The 24,404-nt window shown below is 38.7% G+C and overlaps 1 protein-coding gene and 1 long non-coding RNA gene across 3 annotated transcripts in view; one reads left to right on the top strand and one right to left on the bottom strand.

The window, feature by feature from the left end:
- Window positions 1-24,404, top strand: part of LOC116333752 (cGMP-dependent protein kinase 1) — a 93,944-nt gene that overhangs the window by 62,745 nt on the left and 6,795 nt on the right. For both annotated transcript variants that reach the window (XM_031757013.2, XM_031757004.2), the window contains exons 5-9: window positions 3,542-3,605; window positions 7,426-7,503; window positions 9,207-9,301; window positions 17,582-17,647; window positions 20,648-20,722. In XM_031757013.2, coding sequence (XP_031612873.1) covers window positions 3,542-3,605; window positions 7,426-7,503; window positions 9,207-9,301; window positions 17,582-17,647; window positions 20,648-20,722 — 378 coding nt within the window. The remainder of the gene's footprint in view (window positions 1-3,541; window positions 3,606-7,425; window positions 7,504-9,206; window positions 9,302-17,581; window positions 17,648-20,647; window positions 20,723-24,404) is intronic.
- On the bottom strand, window positions 15,513-23,690 carry LOC120443344. Its single transcript, XR_005615370.1, has 3 exons — window positions 21,860-23,690; window positions 21,387-21,455; window positions 15,513-16,308 (listed from the first exon to the last, which is right to left on the bottom strand). It is a non-coding gene; the product is annotated as an uncharacterized LOC120443344 (long non-coding RNA).

The following is a 24,404-nucleotide window of genomic DNA, read 5'->3' as shown; positions in this document are numbered from 1 at the left end:
GCAAACATTTGCAGTCTCTCTGCTGAGTATATTAGCACACACTGTTCAGTATAACAGCTCTTGCCTGTCAGGAGGTCTTACGTAACAGCCCGACTGATAGACTAAGTAAATATTTAATAGGTGTACGTACTGGTTGTTTTGGGATCCCTTGGTGTGTTTGGTTTGTAAAGGGATACCTGGGGGGAGAAATCTGAGATTTATAACAGTGTTTGTAAACTCACAGCACACAGATAATTATGTTCCTGTTTAATTTCCTAGAAACAGATCTAATGAAAGTAATAAACACATATTGGTCCTCATGAGTCTTCTGCCCACCCGTTTAACTGCTGTGAAATTATAGATTTATTCGGACAAATAGTGAAGAAGAAAAACGGGCAAAGAAAACCCCACATTGTGCATCGGGGGGAATTGAGCGCGCTTGTGAAGACTTTTTTATTATTTTTTCTTTGCATGTACAGACAGGTGACAAATGAAAGGAAAAACAAAACGATATGTTTAAGTAAAATGATGAGCCAAAATATTCTGCTGGAACAACTTAAATCTGCATTGATAATGATTCAACAACTCTTAATCTCTGGTACTTTACTGAAGGGATGAGCTGCATTTTTTCAGAAGATAATTCCTTTTGATGTTTTAATAATAATGCTATAGAGAGCATTGTCTAACATATTAGTCTCTGTGTTCCACTGGATAGTCTGGTGTCTATGAAGGGCATAGTACATTAATTATATTACTTTTATTCCCATCAAACCATTTAGTATTTTTGTATTTCTCAACCTAAGTGAGTTTGTCTTTTAATTTGTTACCTGCCTGTGTTTTAAGTTTCTCATTGAGTCGCTCCAGGAAAAGTAATTTCAAAGCTTAGCTTTTTTGACAAACTCGCCCAGCTTTAGAAAATGCACATTTCTATGAACTGATATATGGTGGTGGACTTTTATTGAGACCTCTGTCCCCTTTCACTTCAGATAAAAGTCTAGCTATCAGGAAAATAGCACCTTTTTGTAGGTGTTTACAGGATTCTAATAGAAAATTATTTAAAATTGTATGCTTTATAACTGCACAGTGCCTAAAGCATGGCAGATCCACGCTTCCCCACAGGCCTTGTGTAATTACTCAGCTGTAACATAATTAAGCAGTTGAATCAGAAATTTACTGCGACAGACGCCTTTTGTTTGTGTCAACAGCTTCTCAGCTCAGGGGATTGAAACTCTCTCTGTTGCATGTACAGTAAGTGTCATGTGTTCATTGCTTAGCTGGTTAACTAGTGCCTTTGTCGGGGAAGCAGTAACACAAGGATCAGCACAGTGGCCGTGACAAGATGGTTCAGATTACTGTAATAAAGCATGGAAAATTAAGGGGGAGGGGAGATGGAGAAACAGAGAGGCAGAGCGAGAGAGTGAGACGATACGGGCAGATAAGCCCTTTGTTCACCAACGCGGGGTTATTTTCTCTCCTCCTTGATAAACATTAGGCTAGTTTTATTTAGCAGGGTTGATAGCAGGCAGCATTCATTCAGGCTGCCAGGAAGTAATGGAACAAACACTACGGGCTCATACTGGCGTATTCAACCGTAGGATGTGATGCCCAGCTGTGTAACTACTCATGCTGCCCATTTATGCTGGAAAATTTATATGTATAGTACTAAAATACAGGCCATACAATAGAAAAATACAGATTTTGAGTGTTCCCGCTGCCTATATCTGAATTTGTTTGTTGGTTCTCAGATCAAAGTCATGCTGTGATTGAACAAAGTATGTCTAAAAGGATGAAAAAAATAATCATACCACACAGGAAGCAATAAAAAACAAAAACTTGACAGTCACATGATAGCATTTAGCCAATAGAATAAAACATTTAAAAAATATGCTGACAACTAACAATTTTAGAGCCTTTATTTGAGTGCATGTTTTGTGTTGTGGACCAATGCAGCTGTTTTATGTTCCGCTTAAAGCGGTGGAAAAACTACCAGAAATAAAAGCACTTCTTTCCAGGAAAACTAACGTCTAGATGAGGGCTTGTATAACAAAATGAATTTTTGTTTTTGTTTTTCTAGGTTAAACCGAATCATGCCATGAGAATGAAGACATTTTGACGCTTAGTTGAAAGAGAGTGTCTCTGAGCTCTTTGATTGCTTATGCGTATCCTATCCAAAGGGCTCCTCAAACAAAAACAGTCTGAATCCTGGAAGCACTCCTACTCAAATCCTCTATTTCTGGTGAACTTTTGTTGATATCCACTATTAAAACAATATGACATATTTGGTGAACAAACATTTGACACGGAGCCTACAGATAAAATGACATACGTAAACAATACTAATAGAACATTTAGCTTTGGCAACAAGTCATATTTATAGTTTGTAATACTGTGGCCAAGGAAGTACACCCTTTGTCTAAGAATTATTACAATATTTTCTTCTTAAACAGAAATAACTCATTTAAGTAGGCGTTTTTTTTGTGTGGATGCGCCAGAATCGAGACACCCACAACTGATCTTTCACTGAGGCTCTCCATAACTCACCTTTTCTTCTTTTTGAGTCTTTCTTTGGTGGATATTCTAGAGTGCTTAGGATAATCATCCTCTTGAAAAGGGCAGTTTCAGCTTTAACTTTTGGACAGATGGCCTAGCACATTATCTTAAAGCACTCTTTCATTTGATGCAAAACTGAATCAGTGAATCAATTCCTGGAGCAGCAAAGCAAATCATAACAATTTCAACACTGTGCTTTAAAGATGATAGACAGCTTTTCTCTGTGAACATTCTGGGGCTGCATCACACGTATCCACTGTAGCCAAACACCTGCACTCTTTTTCAATCATCTTACAGCATATGAATGTGTCACCTTCATGTCTGAATGAGCACCCTTGCCACTTTTCTGTAAAAGTCAGGAGAGCAGTTCAACTTTTTCACACTTTGTGTCCCTTTCAGCATGTCTGAACAGCACATAATTACCTTAAATGATGAATGTGAGTTGCACAGCTCACTAAAAACGTCATTGTTCAAATTCTTTGTAGCTTGCAACAAAAGTAAGAGATTTTCAAGGCCACAAGTGCAAGTTGTCTTTTGTACATTTAGCAAATAATGCCTTTATAGGCGATCCCAGGTGCTCTTCCTGACTGTGTAGGTATGTCTGAGTGAGCCTGAATAAACCTTTGAGGAACATTAAGTTAAAGTGACTTTTTCCTCAAATGTTATTTATTTTAATGCAAATTTATGCGGACTCATTGTGATTGTAGGCACATGCAACCAACAACCAAGTTCTTGGCTTTTTTTTTAAGACATGTAAAATATGAAAATGACAACTTTATGTTTCAGTTTTTTTCAAAGAGATCAAGATTTTTGAAATTTATTTATTTATTTTTGCTCAGAGCTTCCAAAAGGATATGCTTTTTTCCCTCAGCTTTATACTAAACCTCCAGCTACACTGCTTCCTACGTCTTTTTTTTTTATATAGAAAAAAACAGGGGGGTAATTAGTAATATTCACTATGCATGAAGCTGTGTATTCTCTCGTATAAAAGCCCTTCTTTTTTCTCCTGCAGCGTCCCCTCATTCCACGGCCTACAAGAAGATATTCTGAGCAAGCTCGCTGATGTCCTTGAGGAGGTAAGTACCTTGTTGTGTCTGACATCTGCAGCCTACTTCTGACATCTCAAATGATTTTCATACATTCACACTCTTATTGTGGTGAGAGAAGGGAGGAGGGTGAAAATGATTCTAGATGATGTGCACAGTAGAGATTATTTTGGGTGCTAGGTGGGACAACCTGTACACAGCTGGGACTTCAGAGTAAATGCTGCTCTTTGGTACCTGCTCAGTGTGAGATGACTTTCTACATTTCTCACTTACTAGGGGAGGAATTTCTGGAAATCAGTCCAGTAGAAACCATTTCAGTTTTCAAATGGGTCAAACAAACTACACAAAATCTTTACTGTTATAGGCTTAACCATCCTCTTCTCACAATGAAACACGTAACATTAATAGCATTATTTATATATATATATATACACACACATATATATATATATATATATATATATATATATATATATATATATACACATATATATACACATATGTATATACACATATATATATGTATATATATGTATAACCGTGGCTCAGGGGGTTGGGGGTTGGGAAGCGCACCTGTAACCGGAAGGTCGCCGGTTCGATCCCCGGCCTTTCTGTTCTGGTCGTTGTGTCCTTGGGCAAGACACTTTACCCTACCGCCTACTGGTGTTGGCCAGAGGGGCCGATGGCGCGATATGGCAGCCTCGCCTCTGTCAGTCTGCCCCAGGGCAGCTGTGGCTACAACCGTAGCTTGCCTCCACCAGTGTATGAATGTGAGCGTGAATGAATAATGGCATTGTAAAGCGCTTTGGATGCCTTGAAAAGTGCTATATAAATCCAATCCATTATTATTATATATGTACATTTTTTTTAAATATATAGGTATAAAATCAATTGGACATGGAGTTTTTAGTTGGGTAGCATCCAAAAGCTGACAATTATACATTTGTTTATGAAGTCTAGAAATTAGTTCCAATCAACATAAATCAGCTGACAAGCAATCATCCGTGTAGAGCTGCACACAGACAAATTTTAAACACGTGTTTATTTGCTGTCAAACACTGAACTACTTTTAATTTCAGTGTCAATTTATTGTTTCGTACCATTTAAAATTCACTAAAAATAACAAACATAACAAATAAACAGTGCATTGTATTTATTTTGAAGCTTTCACTTCATTTGTAGTTATACTGTTGTTGTTTTTATTAAAAATGTAAATGTTTGCAAATATTATGCAGAAATGCAAAATTATCATACAGTAGATAATATGCCTTAATATATGCAACAACAAGCTAAGAATAATAAAAAAAATTATAAATATATAGCAACAATAACAGTAATAAACTATAGTATATGAATGATTGCAGGTATTTAAATTTGTGTTGATAACAGAAATATTAGTTCATACATCTCAACTCATAGCTGGTCAATAGAAATGATATTTGTTGCTATGGCTGAAACATGAACAACATTGCCTTACAAAGCAGTTACAAAGCAAATATTAACAGTTGTGACATTTTATAGAGGAATGTAATTTTAACAGATGGGATAAAATCATTCCAGAATTTATAACCTCTAAACCTAAAACTGACCTCTACAAGTGAGAAATGTAGGAAAATAAAGATGTGGACACTGATGAGTTGAGAATGCACCTGTGAGTTAACTTTAACATCAGCGATATTTCCTTCACTTTAATATATCTCATGAATAAAAAAAAGCATAAAATAGATATTCATGTATTAAATAATAAGAGCCTTCAGTTTCCAAAATAAAGAAACAGGTGGGATATATGACTCTGAATGGATTGTAGTCCTAACAAAACATTTCTGGAGGTTCGGAAATCTGTGGAGAGTAACGGGAAAAGATTCTCCAAAACTATATCACAAGATGAAAGGCAGGGATAAATTAAACTCTAATAAAGAGTAAGGAGACAGTTTGTCCACGACAGCAAAGTCAATCAAAAATATTGCATCAATTTATAGTTTAGGTGAGGACACCTGTGAAAGTTGGCAAAAACATTGCTTCCATAGTGTAGAAGGTTAGCATGTTCACTTCATAAGTAAAAGGTATGATTCACAGCTGGGAGGAAGCACAAAGCCAACTTTGTGCAGGGGGTAACAAGCTAGTGTACAACCCAGGCTGTCCCAAGCCCGGATAAATGGGAGGGTTTCATCTGGTGTAAAAATATGTGCCAAACCAAATATGCAGATCAGCCTGCTGCTGGAAATAAAAAAGAGCACCTGGAAAGACGTTTCTGCTTGTTGATACAGAATTTTATTGCTAACCTCGCAGGAATGTTCTAATTAGGTGAACAAAGAAAATTCAGGTTTTAAGGTAAAGCCAGCAACAAGTTAAGAAAGCTCGAAAATCTATTGAATCATGTTGACTTAATATTTTGTGTTTTATTTATTTATTTTTACAGTGTACAGTTTTAAACAGAACAAAATGCCGCTAAGATTATTCTTGATGATTTGATCAAGAATAACTATTTTGAAATGTAGTTATTTACAACATATTTAAATTGAAAACCAAGCCTATGTGGTGACAGGTGGCACATCTGTGGTGATCCACACAGCCTTATCAAACAACCTTTCCATCTCTTTGATCAAATCACAACTATGTAACAGGCACAAACTGTCTTGCTACCATTTTAAATTATGTGTCATATTTCATTTGGCCCATTCAGGCCAAAGCAAATATCATATTTCACTCGGTCACATATTGATTAAATCAATTATCCTTCCCTACCGCTTAGACTATACTAGTTATGAAAGATTGTTTTGGTTCATGACTGAGCTTTGGTTATTTGGATCTATTTTTTTTCATCTCAACAATATTAAATAAACCTGAGCTAACCAACGCATAACTTCAACATGCTGTGGACTACAAACTGTTTTCAAATGACACACAGCAGACAGGAATGTCTCTTCCTTAAATAATACACAGCAGACAGGAATGTCACTGCTTAGTGTAAGGCGTTAGGCACCTTTCCTGGGTAAAATTGTGTGAGAATGAAAATCTGGCAAATGTCAGTCCCTCTGTGGAGTCTATTTATGATCTAACAGGAAATATTGAGCTCTGTCTTTTGTCTAGACTTGTGGCCAGATGTGCAGCATTGTGTGTATTTTGCTGGAGAAACAGTTTATTGTCCTTGTGTTATTGTTCTGGATCATACAACATAATTTGATATTCAATTATTTCCATGATGCCAGCTGTTATATAAAGTATTCAGTATAACCTAAGAAACTGGCCTTGGAGAAGAAGCATTATCTTCCTCTAGAGGTTATTTTCAACACAAGCCATGAATGTGAGTGTGAAAGTGCTTATCTACATGTGTGAGATGGAGCCTACTCAGTTCATGCTGCACCCATTCCAGCACCCACAACCCTGAATAGGATTACCAGGTGTAGAAAAATGTGATTAATGGATGAATATTCTGTATTAATTTTTTTCTCAGGAAGGAACTGTGATTTCCCTTCATATTCGCTGCAGCAACATTCATTTATTCATTCATTTTCTTTACCTGCTTATTCATATTCAAGGTCACAGAGCATATCCAAGCAAGTAGTGGGTGGAAGAAAGCAAAATACCCTGGATAGTTTGCCAATCTGTGATTTTTAACAAGAAAAAAGATATCTAATTGTGATTTATATCACTGCACCCAATTCAGGTTTTCCTCCTCTGAAGAGTACTTTTTGTCTCTGGTGAGAGTGTTTCACTTCCAGTATAAGAAAGGAGACAAATTAATTACAGTCAACCTGAACTTCTCTTCTCTTCTCTTCTCTTCTCTTCTCTTCTCTTCTCTTCTCTTCTCTTCTCTTCTCTTCTCTTCTCTTCTCTTCTCTTCTGACAGACACATTATGAAGACGGAGAGTACATCATCAGACAGGGGGCCAGAGGAGACACCTTCTTCATCATCAGTAAAGGAAAGGTAAGGACAGTGCGGTCCAGTCTACCACCAAAACAGTCATTAGCTGACATCACAATGCGGGGCATCGTGGTACATGGAGAATAAAAGACCCCCATGTTTTGATAGAATGGGGTGGTATTTTTGGGTGGAAGTTGGCTGTCATCAATCACCATAGGTTAAAGGACAAGTCAGAAAGAAGCGCTGCCTCTTTCATCATCTCTTTCAGCAGCGACGGGGGTATCTTGGAAGGAGAATGGAGTCATTTTGACTCCACTTTTCAGTAATCAGCACTGACTTTCACACTGAGCACAGTCCTGTCTGGCTTCAACACTGTTGGAGGGCTTTCACATACTTTTTGTGAACATGTTTTGATGCCAGGATGGCTGCAAGTCTCCCTCCTCATTTTCTCTCTGCTTGTTATCTTCATCTTCTCCATTCATTTCCTGTGCTGCCTTCACAGCTTGTTTCCTGTCTGTTACATACACAAGCTCACATGCTGTTTGTTTTCAGCAGGTATGACTGCAAATTGATCAATCAGTGACACCTGACAGGGTTTTATAATGCCCGTCCAACAGTTCATGTCCTCTAACCCCTCCTATCACCTTGTTTTTTTGGTTTGATTAATAATTTGGTAGAATTTGGTTTATCTAATTCTGTTTCCTTTGTCTTATTCTATCAGTCATGTCATAACATGGTGTATTTGGCACCTTCCTTTACCTTCACCTTCCCATGTTTGATCTCCACATTCCACATATCCCTGTTCTGTCACCATAACTGGTCCCTTACATCCACAAAATGTAGATGGCACATGGTTTGTAATCTCACCTATACATCATTTTTATCATTTATAAAGTGGGTAATGCTGTAATAAGAATGTGTTAGTAATCTTTTAGTGATTTATAATCCTAGTATTTTCCAATAGTTCACATATGTGAGATGTGAGTGCTTTTGTTACGTCCTGTTTTGTGTCCTTTTTTTTTTTTTTACCTTACTTTGGCAGTAAACAAAAGCTGTAAATTTCACAAGGTCAGTAAAGTCACGTTGCACAACAGTACGGTCATGGATGTGTGGGTGCAGGAATGAACTCACATACATACACACCCGAACTTGTCAATGCTTTCTGCTTAGTTACTTGCACATCTCTCACTTTGCCTCTGTGTAGTCTACTTTACCTATAGGACTTTCCACCAGATTGGACGTCACCCAGCGCGCACACACAATCACACTTTGTACCTCCTGTACTTCCTTTCTTTGTTTTGCGCCTGCTCCCACGTGAATAATTACGCTGTCACTCAGGTGTAGACAGTGCGCCGGTGCAGGATACGCTGCTACATCTGTGCTGACTAATGGATGAAGACAAGATCCTTCAATTGACGAAACAATCGCCTTCGTTCCCTTCCTCTAAGATCTACTCAGCTGCCATCACTTTGATTTGTAAAGTCTTCCGGCCCAGCAGAGCCCCATCACTCATGTTTCTTCTGGCTCGTGGCGCTTCCCAGATTCTTCATGGTGATGACAGTTACCTGTTTGAAACAGACTTGCGTTACAGCAGTGCTTCCTTCTTGTTTGTAGCAGTGTGATGAACCTGACATTTTAAGAAATGATTCCCTGTCTTGGAATGATATCTTTAAATTAAATGTTATCCATCTTTTGTACTCGCTGCACATCTACATGACATACATTATCACTATTCTTCTCCTTAACTTTCCTTTTTGTTTTGCTAGGTTAATGTAACCAGAGAAGACTTGCCCAACGGAGAGCCTGTCTACCTCCGCAGCCTCGGAAAAGGAGACTGGTTTGGAGAGAAAGCACTGCAAGGGTAAGAGTGTTCCTAATAACTCTGCCGCTTCCAATTTATATCTCCCGTCTTCTATTCTTTCACTGCTTTCCTTCTAATTTTCACTCCCAACCTGTCTTTTATATCCTTTGTCTTAGTGTTAACTTGGCACTTAGCCTCCAACTCCTATCAATCTCCTTTCTTTCCGCAACTCACTCTTCTGGACAGTCATGATAACTTGGCAAATGTTTGGAATTGCTTAAAGCTAGGCCATTTTATGATAACTGATTTACTGTAGCTGTTCAAGGCAAATTTTCCACGCGTGAAATAATAATTATTTCTCTGGACCGAAGAAAGCTTGTTAAATATGATATGAGAAAAAGTTTAAATTGTCATTGAATCCACATGTCTTTTTTTATGCATTTCAGTCTATATTAAGGCGCGTTTTGATCCACAGTTGCTACTGTGAGCATTCTAATTTGTTTGGTTATGTAATAATTTTCCCATCTGCGTAAACAGCAACAACTATCTGCAGATGCAGCTATTTCACCTCCAGCCCCTTTTTTGAAGACAGTATAAATAAGCACACATGCAGTGACTGTGGCACATTCATGTTTCTCAAGTTCTATTTTTGCCTAAATCGAGAGGGGGGTGTGTTTAAGTGACAGCGGAGATCCCTCACAACAACACCGAGTGACAGCCCGTCTGTGCTATTTTGCACACACTGATGTCACTCAGAAAAACTACAGGGAAAAATCATTTATTGTGAGTAGAGTGGTGTTTGTCACAAAAGTGCGCGCTACCAGCTCAAGTCTCATTTCATTTAAACAATATTATCTAGATTCTTTTCCTCTCCGTTCTGTTATCAAGGACATCTCCATGATGTCCTTGGCTGTATTAATGGATTTCTGCACTCTTTCGTGAACATTTGCTATTAGCAGGTGTAATTACGTTCCTATAATTCACACAGTGTATGTCGACTTGGAACAAACAGATATAAAATGAGATTACACACTTCCAACATTACACTACTTTGTACGTTATAAGTCTGAACCAGCAGTGTGGATTCTAGCTGTGAAGATGTCCCACAGGCCAGTTTTAAGTAACTATACTTAAAAATGATTCATGTCTTTTTCTAACATTTGGTTTGCTCAAAGTGCTCAAATACTTTCACTGTGGACACTTAGGTGTTATAACAGTATTTTATAAACCTGGCGTCAAGACCATTGTGCTGAAGTGATATTTTTACCCTGCTGTTTGTTCTTCCTTGTTAGGATTGCACCTCTCCATGGACAATGTATTATTTAACATCAGGGAGTGAAGAGATGGAAAATAGTCTGAAGTGTATTATGTCTATGAGGGTCAGGTAGAAACAGAGAAGATATGCACTCATGCATGCACATTTGAGTGTGTCCATACTTAGCCAGCAGTGTTAGAAAAATAATGAAGATGTCGCCATCTTGTGGCTGCTGAATGTGAAAGCCACATAAAAATCAGCGCTCAGACTCATCGGCGCTTGAAAACACAGACCGAATCAAAGCAGCGTGCTGTGGAAAAGAGATTTCCGTTTATGTCAAAACAATAAATGATAATGTTTATTATTGAAAGAAATAATTTCAATCAGGTTTTGATGGGTTTTGATGGTGTGCCAACATTTAAAGAGCTAATGTAATGCGTTTCTTTATGGTACATGGCAGTTTATTTTGGTTATAATTTTTGTGGTATGTAATCACTATGTATGCATTGACTTATTTGGAGGGGTGGGGCCTCAAAACCATAAAGTGACTGTTGTGCTTTCCTGACTGCACACATTTGTCATTTGTTTCTATCATGGCTGGAACAGAGGAGTTAAATTTAAATGAAAATGTAAAGCTGTGCAGTCTTTTCTTTTTGACATATAACAGGTTAACAAGGGTTGTCATTGGCCTCCAGGCTGCACTTTGAGAACACTGTCTGCTGGATGATGTTCAGACAGCAGCTTGAATTGCACAGATGGTTGGGCTTTCCCTAAATGTAAAAGCTAATGACTAAAAGATAAAAGATGACAGAGCATTAAAATGAATGTGGGCCACGTTAGGCATGGAAAGCTTGATTTCTTAGGGGAGGGACACGTCTGTTGTTGTTTTTAAGTAGACATTTTCTAATGTTTTACGCACATGTATTAAAACTAAAAGTGCTGTTTGATGAATAAGAATCAAACACAAAGTTCTAACTCATCATGAATGTAGCAGCTATTCTGATTTTGAGGAATTCTGTGATCTCTTTTAAGTGGTGCTAAAATTATGTGAAGGAAAAAAAATGTTTAATCACCCTGATGATTTTCACTCTTGGTGTGCTTACACACCACTTTGCACACATCATTTAATAATTAGTTATTATTAATCTCTGGGTCTCTGGCACAGTGTGTCTTTTGTCCTGTCTTTTCACCTCACCCCCAAACAGTCACAGCCAATGGCTGCGCTTGCCTTATCCTGGTTCTGTTGGAGATTTCTTCCTTTTAAAAGGGAGTTTTCCCTTCCCACTGTCACCAAGTGCTTGCTCATTGGGAGCTGTCTGATTGTTGGGGTTTTCTCTCTATTATAATAGGGTCTTTACTTTACAATATAAAGCACCTTGAGGTGACTGTTGTTGGAACTTTAAATTAATTAAATTGGATTTAATTGAAGTGCAGCATGTGCTTAGCATTAATATTATCCATGATTTATCACTCATTTGTTGTGAGTAAGGTTTTTGCACATGGACTACACAGCAGGATAAATAGTCAGTGGTTATCACAATATACTTTGAAATGTTGTGCAGTTTTGAAAGCTCTTCAAAGCATGCTTAAGAGCATCTTGTGCTTTGTTTAATCAAGAAAAACACTTTTGTTCAACAAACTGCTATCTCCGGCTCACTGTCTCTTGTTATAAACACCTTTTGTCTTAGAGTGTCTTGAGCTGGAGAAGCTTATTTGACTATACCTTTGATGGTCAAGGGCGTCTCGCAAATTGAAATGATGGAGATGATGGCCATCTTGGAACTAGGCTTTTGATCAGAGGGCTCTTCTGCTGGGCCATCTTTCTAATTAGGAGTTAACTGTGCATGTCCTTGCTCATGAAACTCAATAGCCTATACTCAAAGGCTACTCTGTCCATCTGAAGACGTTGCCTTTGATCTGTGAGAACAACATATTTACAAATCACAGTCAGTTCCCCTGCCAGCTATAATGGTTTACGAGAGCTTGTGTGAGTGCTGGCGTGAGATGTGTATACGTTAAAGCAGTGGAAGAAATATCAGATTACAAGTTTTCTCTAAGGGGCTTGCATAAGTATAGGCCCTGAATGAATACAGTATGTATGTACCTCATCCCAGTGAATGGATGTTCCGGGAAGAGACGCACTTCGAGGGTGATATGTTGTGTGTACGTAAAGGAGAACATATCTGATATCACATTCCTCATGTCACTGTGATGTGTTAACTTTCAGTGGAGTAGTTGGACCATCACCTGCATAGACAATGTGTGACCTGACCTCCAACTCCTGAGTGTATTTTGTGTGGGTATGTTTGTGGGAATGTTCCAGCTGAAGGTGCTATTTTAAAAAAGACGTCTGATGTAACTGAGAGAAGTTTGATTGGTATCGGTGTCAGAACACCTTCAGACCAACAATAGCACTCTGAGAATTCACTGTGAGAGTTTGTAATAGTGTGGATATGTTGCCACTATTGCACAAAATCATCACTTTCCCTTCACTCCAAGCCATACCCTCAGTCTGTTAATAGATTTCCCCTGAGTCACAGCTTTAGTTTCTGTCATTCATTTAGTATTAACTACAATTCTGAATATTTTACATTGCTGTGTCTACATTCTCTAAAATTTTTTACATTTTTGTAACTATAATATAAAAGAAGAAATCGTGTAGCTGCTGCTTCAGAAGCACTTCGTCAAAGCAAATCCCATGTTGCTTTTATTTTTAAATCATTATTTTAGGGGAAAAAAGCCCTTTGTTGTGTAGCAGTGCAGTTATGAAGAAGAAAAAAAGAGTACTGCTCCTTTTGTTTTTCCCCACGGGCCAAAGATTTTGTTCTGGGTGCAGGTGAGGAAGCACTCAGTTGCTGCTGGAGCTCTGCACTGCACTGCACTGACAACGAAATGACTAAATATTTAAGAATGTGCCAGTCTGGCAGACTGATGTGCCAACTGTGTGTCCAAGCAGAGATTTGACAGTGTGAAATAATAAATCGCAGGCCAACCACAAAAGGTTTATTTTTGCACAGGCCACAAAAATAAATGCTCTGTATGAGAAACACAAGCTCTGAGTGAGTGTGTTTATGGCAAGCTCAGACATCTGAGATTTCCCACATTATCTTTGTTAAAATAATCAAACATGGGGTGTGTGGTCCATGTTTTTTTTAAATAACAGAATACTGTAGCCCATGACTGAAATATAACTTCAAAGGAGAGAATTAATGCACCAATAAGGAAGTGTTTCAGAGAAATATTTTCAATAACTGAGGAGCAGCTTCCTGGAATACTAGAAAAATATATTCATGAATGTAAAAAAAAAGTTATAGCATGCATTGAAAGTGGGTATACTCTTTGTTATGCAATTTGTACTTAATGGGAAGTAGCTGCACAAATACTGTGGGACCCATTTAGTGTCGAAAAATAAAAATCGCTTTTGGAGTTTTATACACGCTATGTTTCAAGAAATCAACATGCTTTACAACATTTTCTTAATCCAGGTTAAATTTAGCACTTTTAATTCATCAAAAGAGACACCAGGCATACAACCAGGTATTTGTTCTGCCCAGTATTTGTTGTTGATTTGGAAGCAGACACATTCATATCTATATGTTTCGATTTATTCACAATGGCCTGTTTGATACAGGTATTTGTGTGATTTTGTGTCTCTTTTTCATTGAAATCAGTACAGCAGCTGTTGTGGTAAAGAAAGAGCTGAGTGCAAAGGAAAGGCTGACAATTTATTTGTCAATCCACGTTCCTCCCCTTACTTATGGCCATGGACTGCGGGAAGTGACTGAAAGAATAAGATTTAACAATATAATTGGCAGACACCCTTTGGAGCATGCTCCAGGGTGACAAGCTTGATCTTTCGGGTGGAGACACTTTTCAAATCAAGTGGTTTAGGCACCTGACTGGGATGCCTCCTGGATGCCTCCAAGGTGATGTGTTTCATGCATGTCAAACTGGGAGGAAGCCCCAAGACCACACCCGCCAGGGAACAACCCTGAAAAACTGGGGGTGGTGGCAGAGGAAAGGGAGGTCTAGGCATATCTGCTTAGATTGCTGTCCCCAGATTAGAGGTATGTGGATAAATAGATGCTATATTTAGTTAAAATGGCCTGCCACTTATTCTGCCTGACTCTTCTCCAAAAGAAGTTGCTACTTTAATCTCAGTGAGACTTTTTATTATTTGAATAAAATCTATTTTAAACTATATATGCATATATATAGTTTAAAATAGATAAATATAAATATATCTCAGAAAATATCTCAGCCACAGAAATGAACCCTGCAAAGCCTGAACCACTGAATAATTGTCAGAAAATTCTAATTTTATCAATCTGGAGTGTTTATTGAACATTCTGACAGTGTTTCTTTCTTTTAGAGAAGACATTCAATTTTATTCTGCATGTATGAATTTTAATTTGAATCATTTTTACTACATGCATTTTTGTGCAATTTATTGTTTAAAAATTTGCAATTTATTCAGGTTTTTCACTAAAAGAAACACACACACTGATGTTGTAGAGGTCTTACTTACAAAACCTCATGCATCAAATATGGAACATTTGGCGTTGCAGGGTTAAGCACATCCTCCTGCATCCTCCACAGTCACCTCTAATTCTTGACCCAGTCTTAACCTGGCTTTTATTCTCCCTCACCTTGCCCATAGCTACTGCCCCACTCTCTGCCTCCAACCATATATTATTTTCATAACCCCTTTCCCAGGACACCAGATCACTGTCCAATTACCATGTTCTTTTCAACTGTCTACTGGAAATCAACACCACAGGCTCCCGTGTAAGTCTAAAGGACATTCCAGACACAGCATGCAGCTGCTTTTAGTGTGACACTGCTTGTGGAAATGTGTGTGTGTGTGTGTGTGGCTGCTTTCCATTGCATTTCTTCTTGTGCCACAATTAACAAGTACTGAGCCATCTTTGGCTTAGGCTCAGCTTAGGCTCAGCAGTGTGCAAATGAATCACACTGACAGATATTGTTTAGGGATTGTGTTTCAAATAGAACATTGCCAGTATCACTGCCATGGCGCACAAAGTTGTTTTCCTCAGCTACAGTCGAGCAGCAGGGGACAGGTGTAAAACGCTTCGTCTAATATGAAACCCTTGAGGTCTCTTAAGGATGATTCATGCTTACATAAACACTTTTTTTTTTTTAATATAGCCCGTGGCGTTATGTTGTTTCGTTGTATCACCATGGTTAGTGAATGACGCATACATTGTACACTTCTTTTATGAGACAAGTCTTTGTAATACATTGTGTACTGTTGCTCGTTATAACTGCTGAATTGTGTGTAATTCTAATGAGTTGACTTCATTTGTCTTACCTTAACTTCATCCACTCAGGTTTCTCTTCATTTTTGCTCATTTTTTGTTAAACTGCTTCTGATTGGCTCGCCCTCTCAAACAGAAGGTTTGAACACTAAGTGGGTGGGGCCTTTGTGTTCTAAGGTAGAGCAGTGAGCACTGAGAAAGCCATACTAAGGATACATGTTCAGAAACTGTGTTTGAAGCTTGAAGCTGGAGCTTGCTCATAGGGACTACTTGCACAGACGCTGACCTCATTATTTGAAATGTTGGTCATGTTTAATATTAGCATCAATCTTTGTAGCACTCTGACAGAAACATTGAACGTTTTGAAGACAAAGTTGGATATACTGGACAAAGTTTGTTGAATATGGAGGTGCCGGGCAGGAGGAAAATAGAAAATTCACGCATGTGATGAAGGAGGACATGCAGAGGGTTGGTGTGACAGAAGAGGATGCTAGGGATAGGGTGAGGTGGCAGATGATCCACTGTGGTGACCCCTAAAGGGAGAAGACAGAAGAAGAAGAAAATAATTATACTTTCAAGGTTTTTAAATCATTGGCGTTTTGAGTTACAGACCACTTTTCTTTTACCCATTAAACTGCTTGCTAATACTACAAGTATGTCTATGTCAATTGTTTTGAAAACTGTTGGGGGCAAGCAGGAGAACAGGTGGAGAGGTGTTGGCCCGAGTATTGCATTAAGAGCATGGATGGAGGTCTTTGGAGCTTATCAGAGGTGAATGAAATTCTGTAACATAGCTAGCTTGAGAGCCTCAGTTCTCATCTGTTAATATATCCCTAGCCTCCCTTCTCCTCTGTAGTCCTCACCTTTCAGTGGTTTTTGTTCTTCCACCAGCTGTGACCTTTATTCAGACGGGTCAGCAGCAAGAGCGAGGCAGAGTGTGTGTGAACATGTGCGTGAGCATGTGTGTTGGGCGAGGGGGGTTGTGGATGTGTGTGTTTGGACGAGGGAAGGCAGCAGAGGGAGTTCACATGGCATGAGAAGGAATTGTCACCTCACTTCATTGAAATAGGTTGCCATATGTCTTTGAGTTCAGACCAGGCACAGACAGTGTTTGTCCAAGGCTAGCTTCTGTTAGTGCCCCAGCTAAAATGAATCGACTCTTTTTAAATCTAGAAAGTAGACAGTTTTAGCTTTTGATTTGCTCCCTTTTGGGATATTATAACAATCTTATAAACAAATCTTCTTTCTATTTTATTTTATTACTTTTTTTTAAAGGATACAGTTCGAAATAATCTGCTTATGGGAAACCACCCGAAGAGTTTTTCATCTGTTTTACATTTTTTAGTTTGTACTGAAGTGGATAACACTATCCTCAGATTGGAAACTTATACAGAATTACTACACAGGTGTCCTTTGTTAGGGGGGTGCCCTGGGCAGTGCACTGGTTCAGATTTAGAGCTAATCCCTGTGGGGCTCTGTGTGGAAAAAAATTTCACTGTAAAGGATGGAGTCTTGGGATACGGACTCAGAGGATTCGTGCGACTGGGGTGACTCCTCCGAAGAAGGACTGTCATCAGAGGAAGATGAGCTTGATGTCAAATATGATAAAGAGTAATGCAAATTCTGCAGTGATGTGTTATATTCGTATATGAAGTGATATGACAGATTTCAATCACCTCTATGATGTGGTCTTTAAAATGAATGAAAATATTATTTTATAATGGCAACACACACTTTTTTTATCATTTGATCAAAGTTTTAGTTTTGCAGTTGTGGCTGATTGTGTTTTGTGTTCACTTTCTCCAGGGAGGACATCAGGACGGCCAGTGTCATGGCTGCAGGCGCAGTCACCTGTCTAGTCATCGATCGAGAGTGAGTATCAATAAAATTAATCCTCAAGGAACCTAGTGACTTTTCTACACCGTCTGTACTCATTTACATTAAAAAAAAGAGGATGTTTCAAGTTTTACAATGAACACGTCTGTCACGAGCAGCAATGAAAGAAACCTACAAATTTTGATTTTGCTGAAACATCAATCTGAGGCCACTTCTCCTCATTTGTGAGTGACCACGGCAGACGTATGCTTGATTTAGACTTTAGATTGCAATGAATGTAGAGCCAACGATGTAACCGATGTAAGTGGCCGACGTCGTCATCAGCATTTATGTTTGTGTTTCTGGTGCATTATGCACAAATTCGATAAATTTGAGAAAGAGGTTCTGTATTGGGTCATGACTCAAGTTAATTGGCGTATCCACCTTTACGAGTGGCCACAGCTCATTTAGCTGGCGTTTGGCTCAAAACATCAAGGCTTTCCAAAATTCAATAAATGTATAAAAAGGTCCTATACTAGGTCATGATTCAACCTAATTGATATCTCTTTTATATTTTAGAGCTTAAAAGGTGGATTTAAACGACAAACACTGAACTATACATTTACTAACTTTAATATATTCAGAGGTTGTGCTGTTGCAGCCATATTTGGTCTGGTATGACCAGTTTATGTTAGCTGGTGTTACATAATGTAAGCATTTGTATTCTGTAATACAAATGTTATTGCTGAAGATCGCCAACTTCATGAGTCTTCCTTTCTTGTTTTAGTGTTACACTACAATTCAAAATGTATGATTTTAGTCACTACAGGCACTGCATGTCAGCCAACGTTAAATAGTTCTGCTCCACATTAAATTTTAGAGATGATAAAAGTTACAAAAATGTATTCACGCCATCGTCTAAGCCTGTTCAGTTTCTATGTTCAGGGCTCAGCTTGATTGTCATGTAAATATTTTCCACACAGAGAACAAAGAAATTAACTTATTTGCATTTGCTTTGTTCAGTTATGCCAGAAAATCAGGTGTAACGTGTCCAGAATCCACTTTCAGTAAAGAATTTAAATATATGCTAGATGTATGCAGGAATGACTAACAGCTGCTATTTTCTCCACTGATTTTTAGCACATCACCCCACAGCACAACTATGTTTGTCTGAGCTCAAACATTTGCTATTTTCCCCCAGTTGCAATAATGTAATTTGACATTTAATTACAGTGTTTATAATGTTTAATGGTAAGATTAAGCTATTGTATATCTGAAAAAGTTCATAACCGCTTACTATGTAAGGAAACAGCCTGTCTAGTAGCATCGCTGTCTCTTGCATTAAAAAGAGACAGGCTGGGTGGGGAGAGGAAATGGTATCAGCTTTCCAAGGGGCTCCCTGTTGCCTTAGGGAACACAGCAGGCACAAATGGGCCATCCTCAAAGCAAGCAGAGGGGATAGTGAGTGAGTCATCCAGTGCAGGTGATTACTGCTGCCTTTCATGCAAGCAGCTAATGCTGCCACGGCCCACAAAAGTGGTTCAGTGTGTGCATTTGTGTCCCTCAATCAGGCTGGTTTTGGTGCACAATATTTGTTTTTGAATCTTTTGGTATTCTGTGCCCTTCTGTTTGTTTTCTTAATAGACGTGCACATGTGATGCTTAAAAATCAAACAGTGTGCATGCTAAGAGGTAAAATAAGGATAATTACAGGAGCCGTGGGAAAGCGAGAGAGAATAAAAAAAGAAGCAGCAGGGATTTACAGGCTCAGTCCAATAGACACTGTAAGCAGCCAAACATTTAGAGAAAAGCTCAGCTCAGAAACAGCCCTAGCTAGCAGGCATTATGGTCTCAACAGGAGAAAACACCAGATGCAGTGCATCTTCTAGCTGACAGCTTGATGAGCCCTGCTTGAAAAGTGTCAGCTAGTTGTTCTTCCAGGATGTTTGGAATCTTTATTTTGCATAGAAACCCATACTTCAGGGAGAAATGAGCCGAAACACGGGAGTTATTTTTCATGTACCAAATCTCTCAAGAAATTTGGAGGATTTTATTTCAGCAAGTTATTATGCTGTGAAGCTTATTGTTCTGTAGATCCATCTAATATGCTCTAACTTATTCTTTAACTTTCAGAATTTGCACTTTTCTTCTTATCATAATTAGAAATACAGAGGAATAAAAATGTGTTGTTGCTCTGCTTCTATCAGCTAAATCACTTAATCACAGGTTGCCAGTTCGAGCCCCCGCTCGGACAGTCTCGGTCGTTGTGTCCTTGGGCAAGACACTTCACCCGTTGCCTACTGGTGGTGGTCAGAGGGCCCGGTGGCGCCAGTGTCCGGCAGCCTCGCCTCTGTCAGTGCGCCCCAGGGTGGCTGTGGCTACAACGTAGCTTGCCATCACCAGTGTGTGAATGTGTGCGTGAATGGGTGAATGACTGGATATGTAAAGCGCTTTGGGGTCCTTAGGGACCATAAAGGCGCTATATAAATACAGGCCATTTACCATTTAACGGACTTTATTTAGTACTGAAAAAGATATAAAATATTGTCATGGGGGGAGTTTTACCTTGCATAATATCCCATGATTTCTTTATCACTCAACACAGTGCGTTTTAAATTTTTAATTTATTGGCTAAATATTCATGCAACGCGTCTACTTTTGTCTCAAAAATCCCTCTCACCCACCATCTGCTATCACACTGTTTTACACCTCTTTGGGGTGGCTCTGTCTTCTCATCTGTCTCCTCGTCTGCGATTTTTAGAGGCTTGTCTCTAAAAGCAGACTGATGAATATTTAATACTAACTGGGAGTGTGTATGGCAGACTGGTCATGCTGTGTGCCAGCTTCTTATAGAGATATAATGTGCTTTGTTCCCTGTAACATAAGCTAACAGTAACAGATTCATATATTCTCATAGAATGAATCAGAATATATGTATCTTTGTTACTTACACTTGTGCTCTGTTACTTAGACCTGCATTGTCTGTAGATTTTCAAGCAAAACAGTGTCTAAAATGCTTCACCAGGTGCTGTTTTAACAGTTACTGTCTGTGTTTCAGTTCATTCAAGCACCTGATTGGGGGTTTGGAGGATGTATCCAGCAAAGGCCATGAGGATGCTGATGCCAAAGCCAAGTAAGACAAAGAAAAAAATCATTTATATTTGGAGAAGTTGGTTGTTTTAATAATTTAACTCTTAGTTTAAAAAAATGCACAATGTGACTGCCTAGCACCTGCAGTGTTTCGCGAAGAGACATGCAGGCCAGCTGTTAATGCTCGTGCCGTTACTTCTGTTATGTAACAATGCAACACTCTGTGGGAAACAGAAAGCATAAGCTATAACCTTCACCTCTATTTCTGGAGGAATTAATATGTACTTTATCTTCACTATGGGAATAAGAGAATGGCTCTATAGAAGGCACTTTGGCATTGAGGTGGGAATCTAGAGGTTCTTTTAGCCATCTCTTGGCATAATCTGATACCCCACTGATTCAGCGCTATGTTGAGACTCAAGGTGAGTAGAAACAAGAACCCAGTAATGACAGTTTACAGGGAGCCAGAGAGCAGGAACAGCTTATCCCATATGTAGATAGATTTAGAGAGACAGAGAGAACAAGAGGGTGACAAAACAGACTAGACGTCTGCCTGGTGCTGTGGATTTCTAGCCGAGAGTGCCAGTGATCTTTCGCAAGTCAGTGGCATTTCGTCAGCAGAGCAGTCAAGAGCAAAACATACCACCAGGGTTGGGAAGAGGCAACAAGAAACCGATGGGTGTAATAGGGGGCGTATATTCCCTTACCTCTGGCTTTTGGCCCTGGCCAGATCCACTTTATGGCTCCACTGATGATTGTTTGGCCTGCCAGTAGATCTATGATAATATGATAACATAATATCCAGTGGCTGTCAGCATGAAATGATGATCAACAAAATATTGTTGTGCTGTATTAGCAGAAGCCTTGGTTTTACGATCCAAGCCTTTACAATCACCCGCCATGAAGGGTACAGCATGTTGTGTGGCAAAATTAAAAGATAGGAGAGAATTACATTGTTCTATCAAAGCCTACATTATCATTCTACACCCATCCATCCATCCTAGATAAGGTAGCCGAGTTAATTAGGTCTGTGTCACACAGTGCGACTTGCAGACAGCTTAAAAGATTCCTTAAGCAAGTTAGATTTTATGCAAATGAGTAACAAGTTGTACTTTTGCATGACAAATGTTTATAACTTTATCATCAAGCCAAAACTTTAACTCAAATTAGACCCACTCACCTTCTCTGCTCTCTCAAATCTGTCTCATCAACGTCATTTTCACCCTGATTAAGGCAGCTTTCCCTGCTGCGTGCTGTGTTGTCTCTTGCTGGCACTCCCCACTCTGCAGAGCACGTTTGCTTCTTGGTGAGGAAAGCCTGAGTCAGGATCCCTCTGTGATGGAAACTGTCTCTAATTGGTCACAGTGGATAAGCATATTTCAGTACTGCTGTTGCTGTACAGGAAATTATAGCTGCTCTCTGTGGGGTTGGCAGGTCTTTTCTTCAAAGACTAGCTCCCTGCCACATGCTACTGTATATGCACACATTGTTTTTGATCAAGGCCTTGCGTCTCTGGGAAGGAGATGCTACATTCTGCACACTGCTACTGCATTCATAACAACTTTTATATATTCTGAGGTGAGGGGAGAATTTAAAGATAAGACAAAGTAAAAGTAAAAGTTAAAAAAAAAGTTAAAAAGCTGATTTTTCTCCAGTGATGCAAACTTATCAGAAAATGTTTTATAGAGAAATCTGAAATTATGTTACCTATATATCCTGAAGCTTTATGTTTACCCTTTATTTTTAAAGGAATAAAATCCTCTGAAAAATAATCTTCTGCTTCTTGTTGTTCAAATTATAAACGTCATTTAGATGGCACCAGTTTTATTTCCCACTCTTTGTGATTAAAATGTTCTAATTGCCCTTTCAAGCAGCCATTTCCACTTACCTTTAATCAGCAATTTGGGCCCTTCCGGTGAAAAAACCCTTAATAACTGAAAATTAATGAGAAAATATGACCGACTATGACTCAGCGGGGCCTGTGTCTTTTGAGAGTGTAGAAGTTCAATAAACAGGAATCACCCATAAATAAAAGTGGCATTTAAGTCTGGTTTAAGGTCAGAAGTGCTTTCTTCTCCTCTTTCTGGTCCCCTGAGTCAGTCTGATGAAGAAGAACTGGAGCAAAGTAAATGAGGATAATCGTACACACACTCCCACACAAATACGGACACACACTTTAGACACACGGGGATTGCATCATTTTTATGACCTCATTCGTTCAGTGATACAGATTATCACCCACTGGGGTGCTACTTGACCTGCATAGGAACACTTTGTAATGCTGAGCTTGTAATGGATTTTCATGTTAGCAGTTATAAGTAACATCTTATTGCAACCTCATAATGCATATGCTGTCCAGGAAACTGTGTCAGATGCTGCTGAGCTCTCTGTGTTCACTTTTATTCAAGGTCATGGTTTAGACATCTATTTAAGGTGGATGTATGGTTTCAGTCCCACTGGATCTTCTCTCTGGTATCATATTCCAGTTTCCGGCATATCATGGCTCAGTTATAGAGATAGACGAGTGTAGTTTTCTGCTTATCTGAAAAAACTGTATTGTGTGTCGCTGCCTTAGTGAATATCTCCACCATTCATTGATTCCTACAGAGACTGTGTGTCCTTGATTGAGACATTGTGTTTTGCCTGTGACAAAATTATTCATTACATTGCAAAGTAGCTTAATGGTTTTCTATTGTTACTCGCTTGAAGAAGTGTTCATCATCTGTAGAGAATAGAAGACAGATTTATTCTTTCATTGCTTATCTAATAGAAAATGGTCTCGTCTTGTGCTTGGTCTGTGACTAGCACAGTTTTTGTTCGTCAGCTCTTTGATACTGACTCCCTATAACGAAACAACGCTGCCATCTGCTGGTTGCATGTTGCTATTACTAGTCAACCGTTTTAGCAACTTTACAGTGTAAAATTATATCCTTACTCTCCATTCCTTCTATATCTTGACAGAATTTGTAAAACGGTCCTTCATTAACAGAACCCAGACACATCCTAGTGTATCATATTTGATACGTGCAGTTTTTTGTGGGTTTTTGAGACTTCTACATCATCAGAGTGACACCCCCCCATGAAAAACCTAAATGAGCTGCACAATCAATTTTTATGCAATTTTTCAAAAGGCCAGATAAAAAAGCAACTACAATACAAATTAAAAATCATATACTGAAATTAAAATGTATTAATTTTTTTTAACAAATTTGTCAGATGGTTCAATAAACTCTTCATTTAAAAATAAAAAAATTGAATTTTCCTGCTTTATTTTCTATTTCAGGCTTTAAGGGGTTAACAATACTGTACCACACACGCTAAACATATAATCTTGGTTACTTGTCTCCTTTTCTCAAGCAGCTCTTATTTTAGGATTTGGAGTGTTTTCTGGGCCTACATCCAGGTCAGGGTCGGGGAGAAAAGATGAAAGGATAACCTGCAAATCTCCCATGATAGTAATAGTGTATACATATACACAAATAAACCATGAGTGTCCTGGTAACCTGATGTGTTTCTGAGAAACATCGTGCTCAGTAACCTGCCAACACGTGCCACCAAAGTGTCCACTGCCGCGTAGCTTAGGGAAAAGGTTTCCAGTGTAACTGATCTGAAACAAGTACAGTTAGGTTGGTTTTTTAACACTTGGAATAGCCAGATAAGCTAGAATGGCGTAAAGCAAACATAATTTGGCATTTTACTGATTACATTCAAACCGGGAACAGTTT

Source organism: Oreochromis aureus, linkage group 13, assembly GCF_013358895.1.
Source record: "Oreochromis aureus strain Israel breed Guangdong linkage group 13, ZZ_aureus, whole genome shotgun sequence".
In the NCBI taxonomy this organism is placed as follows: domain Eukaryota; kingdom Metazoa; phylum Chordata; class Actinopteri; order Cichliformes; family Cichlidae; genus Oreochromis; species Oreochromis aureus.
The sequence above is the reverse complement of the archived record's forward strand: the minus strand, read 5'-3'. Positions and strand labels throughout refer to the sequence as shown.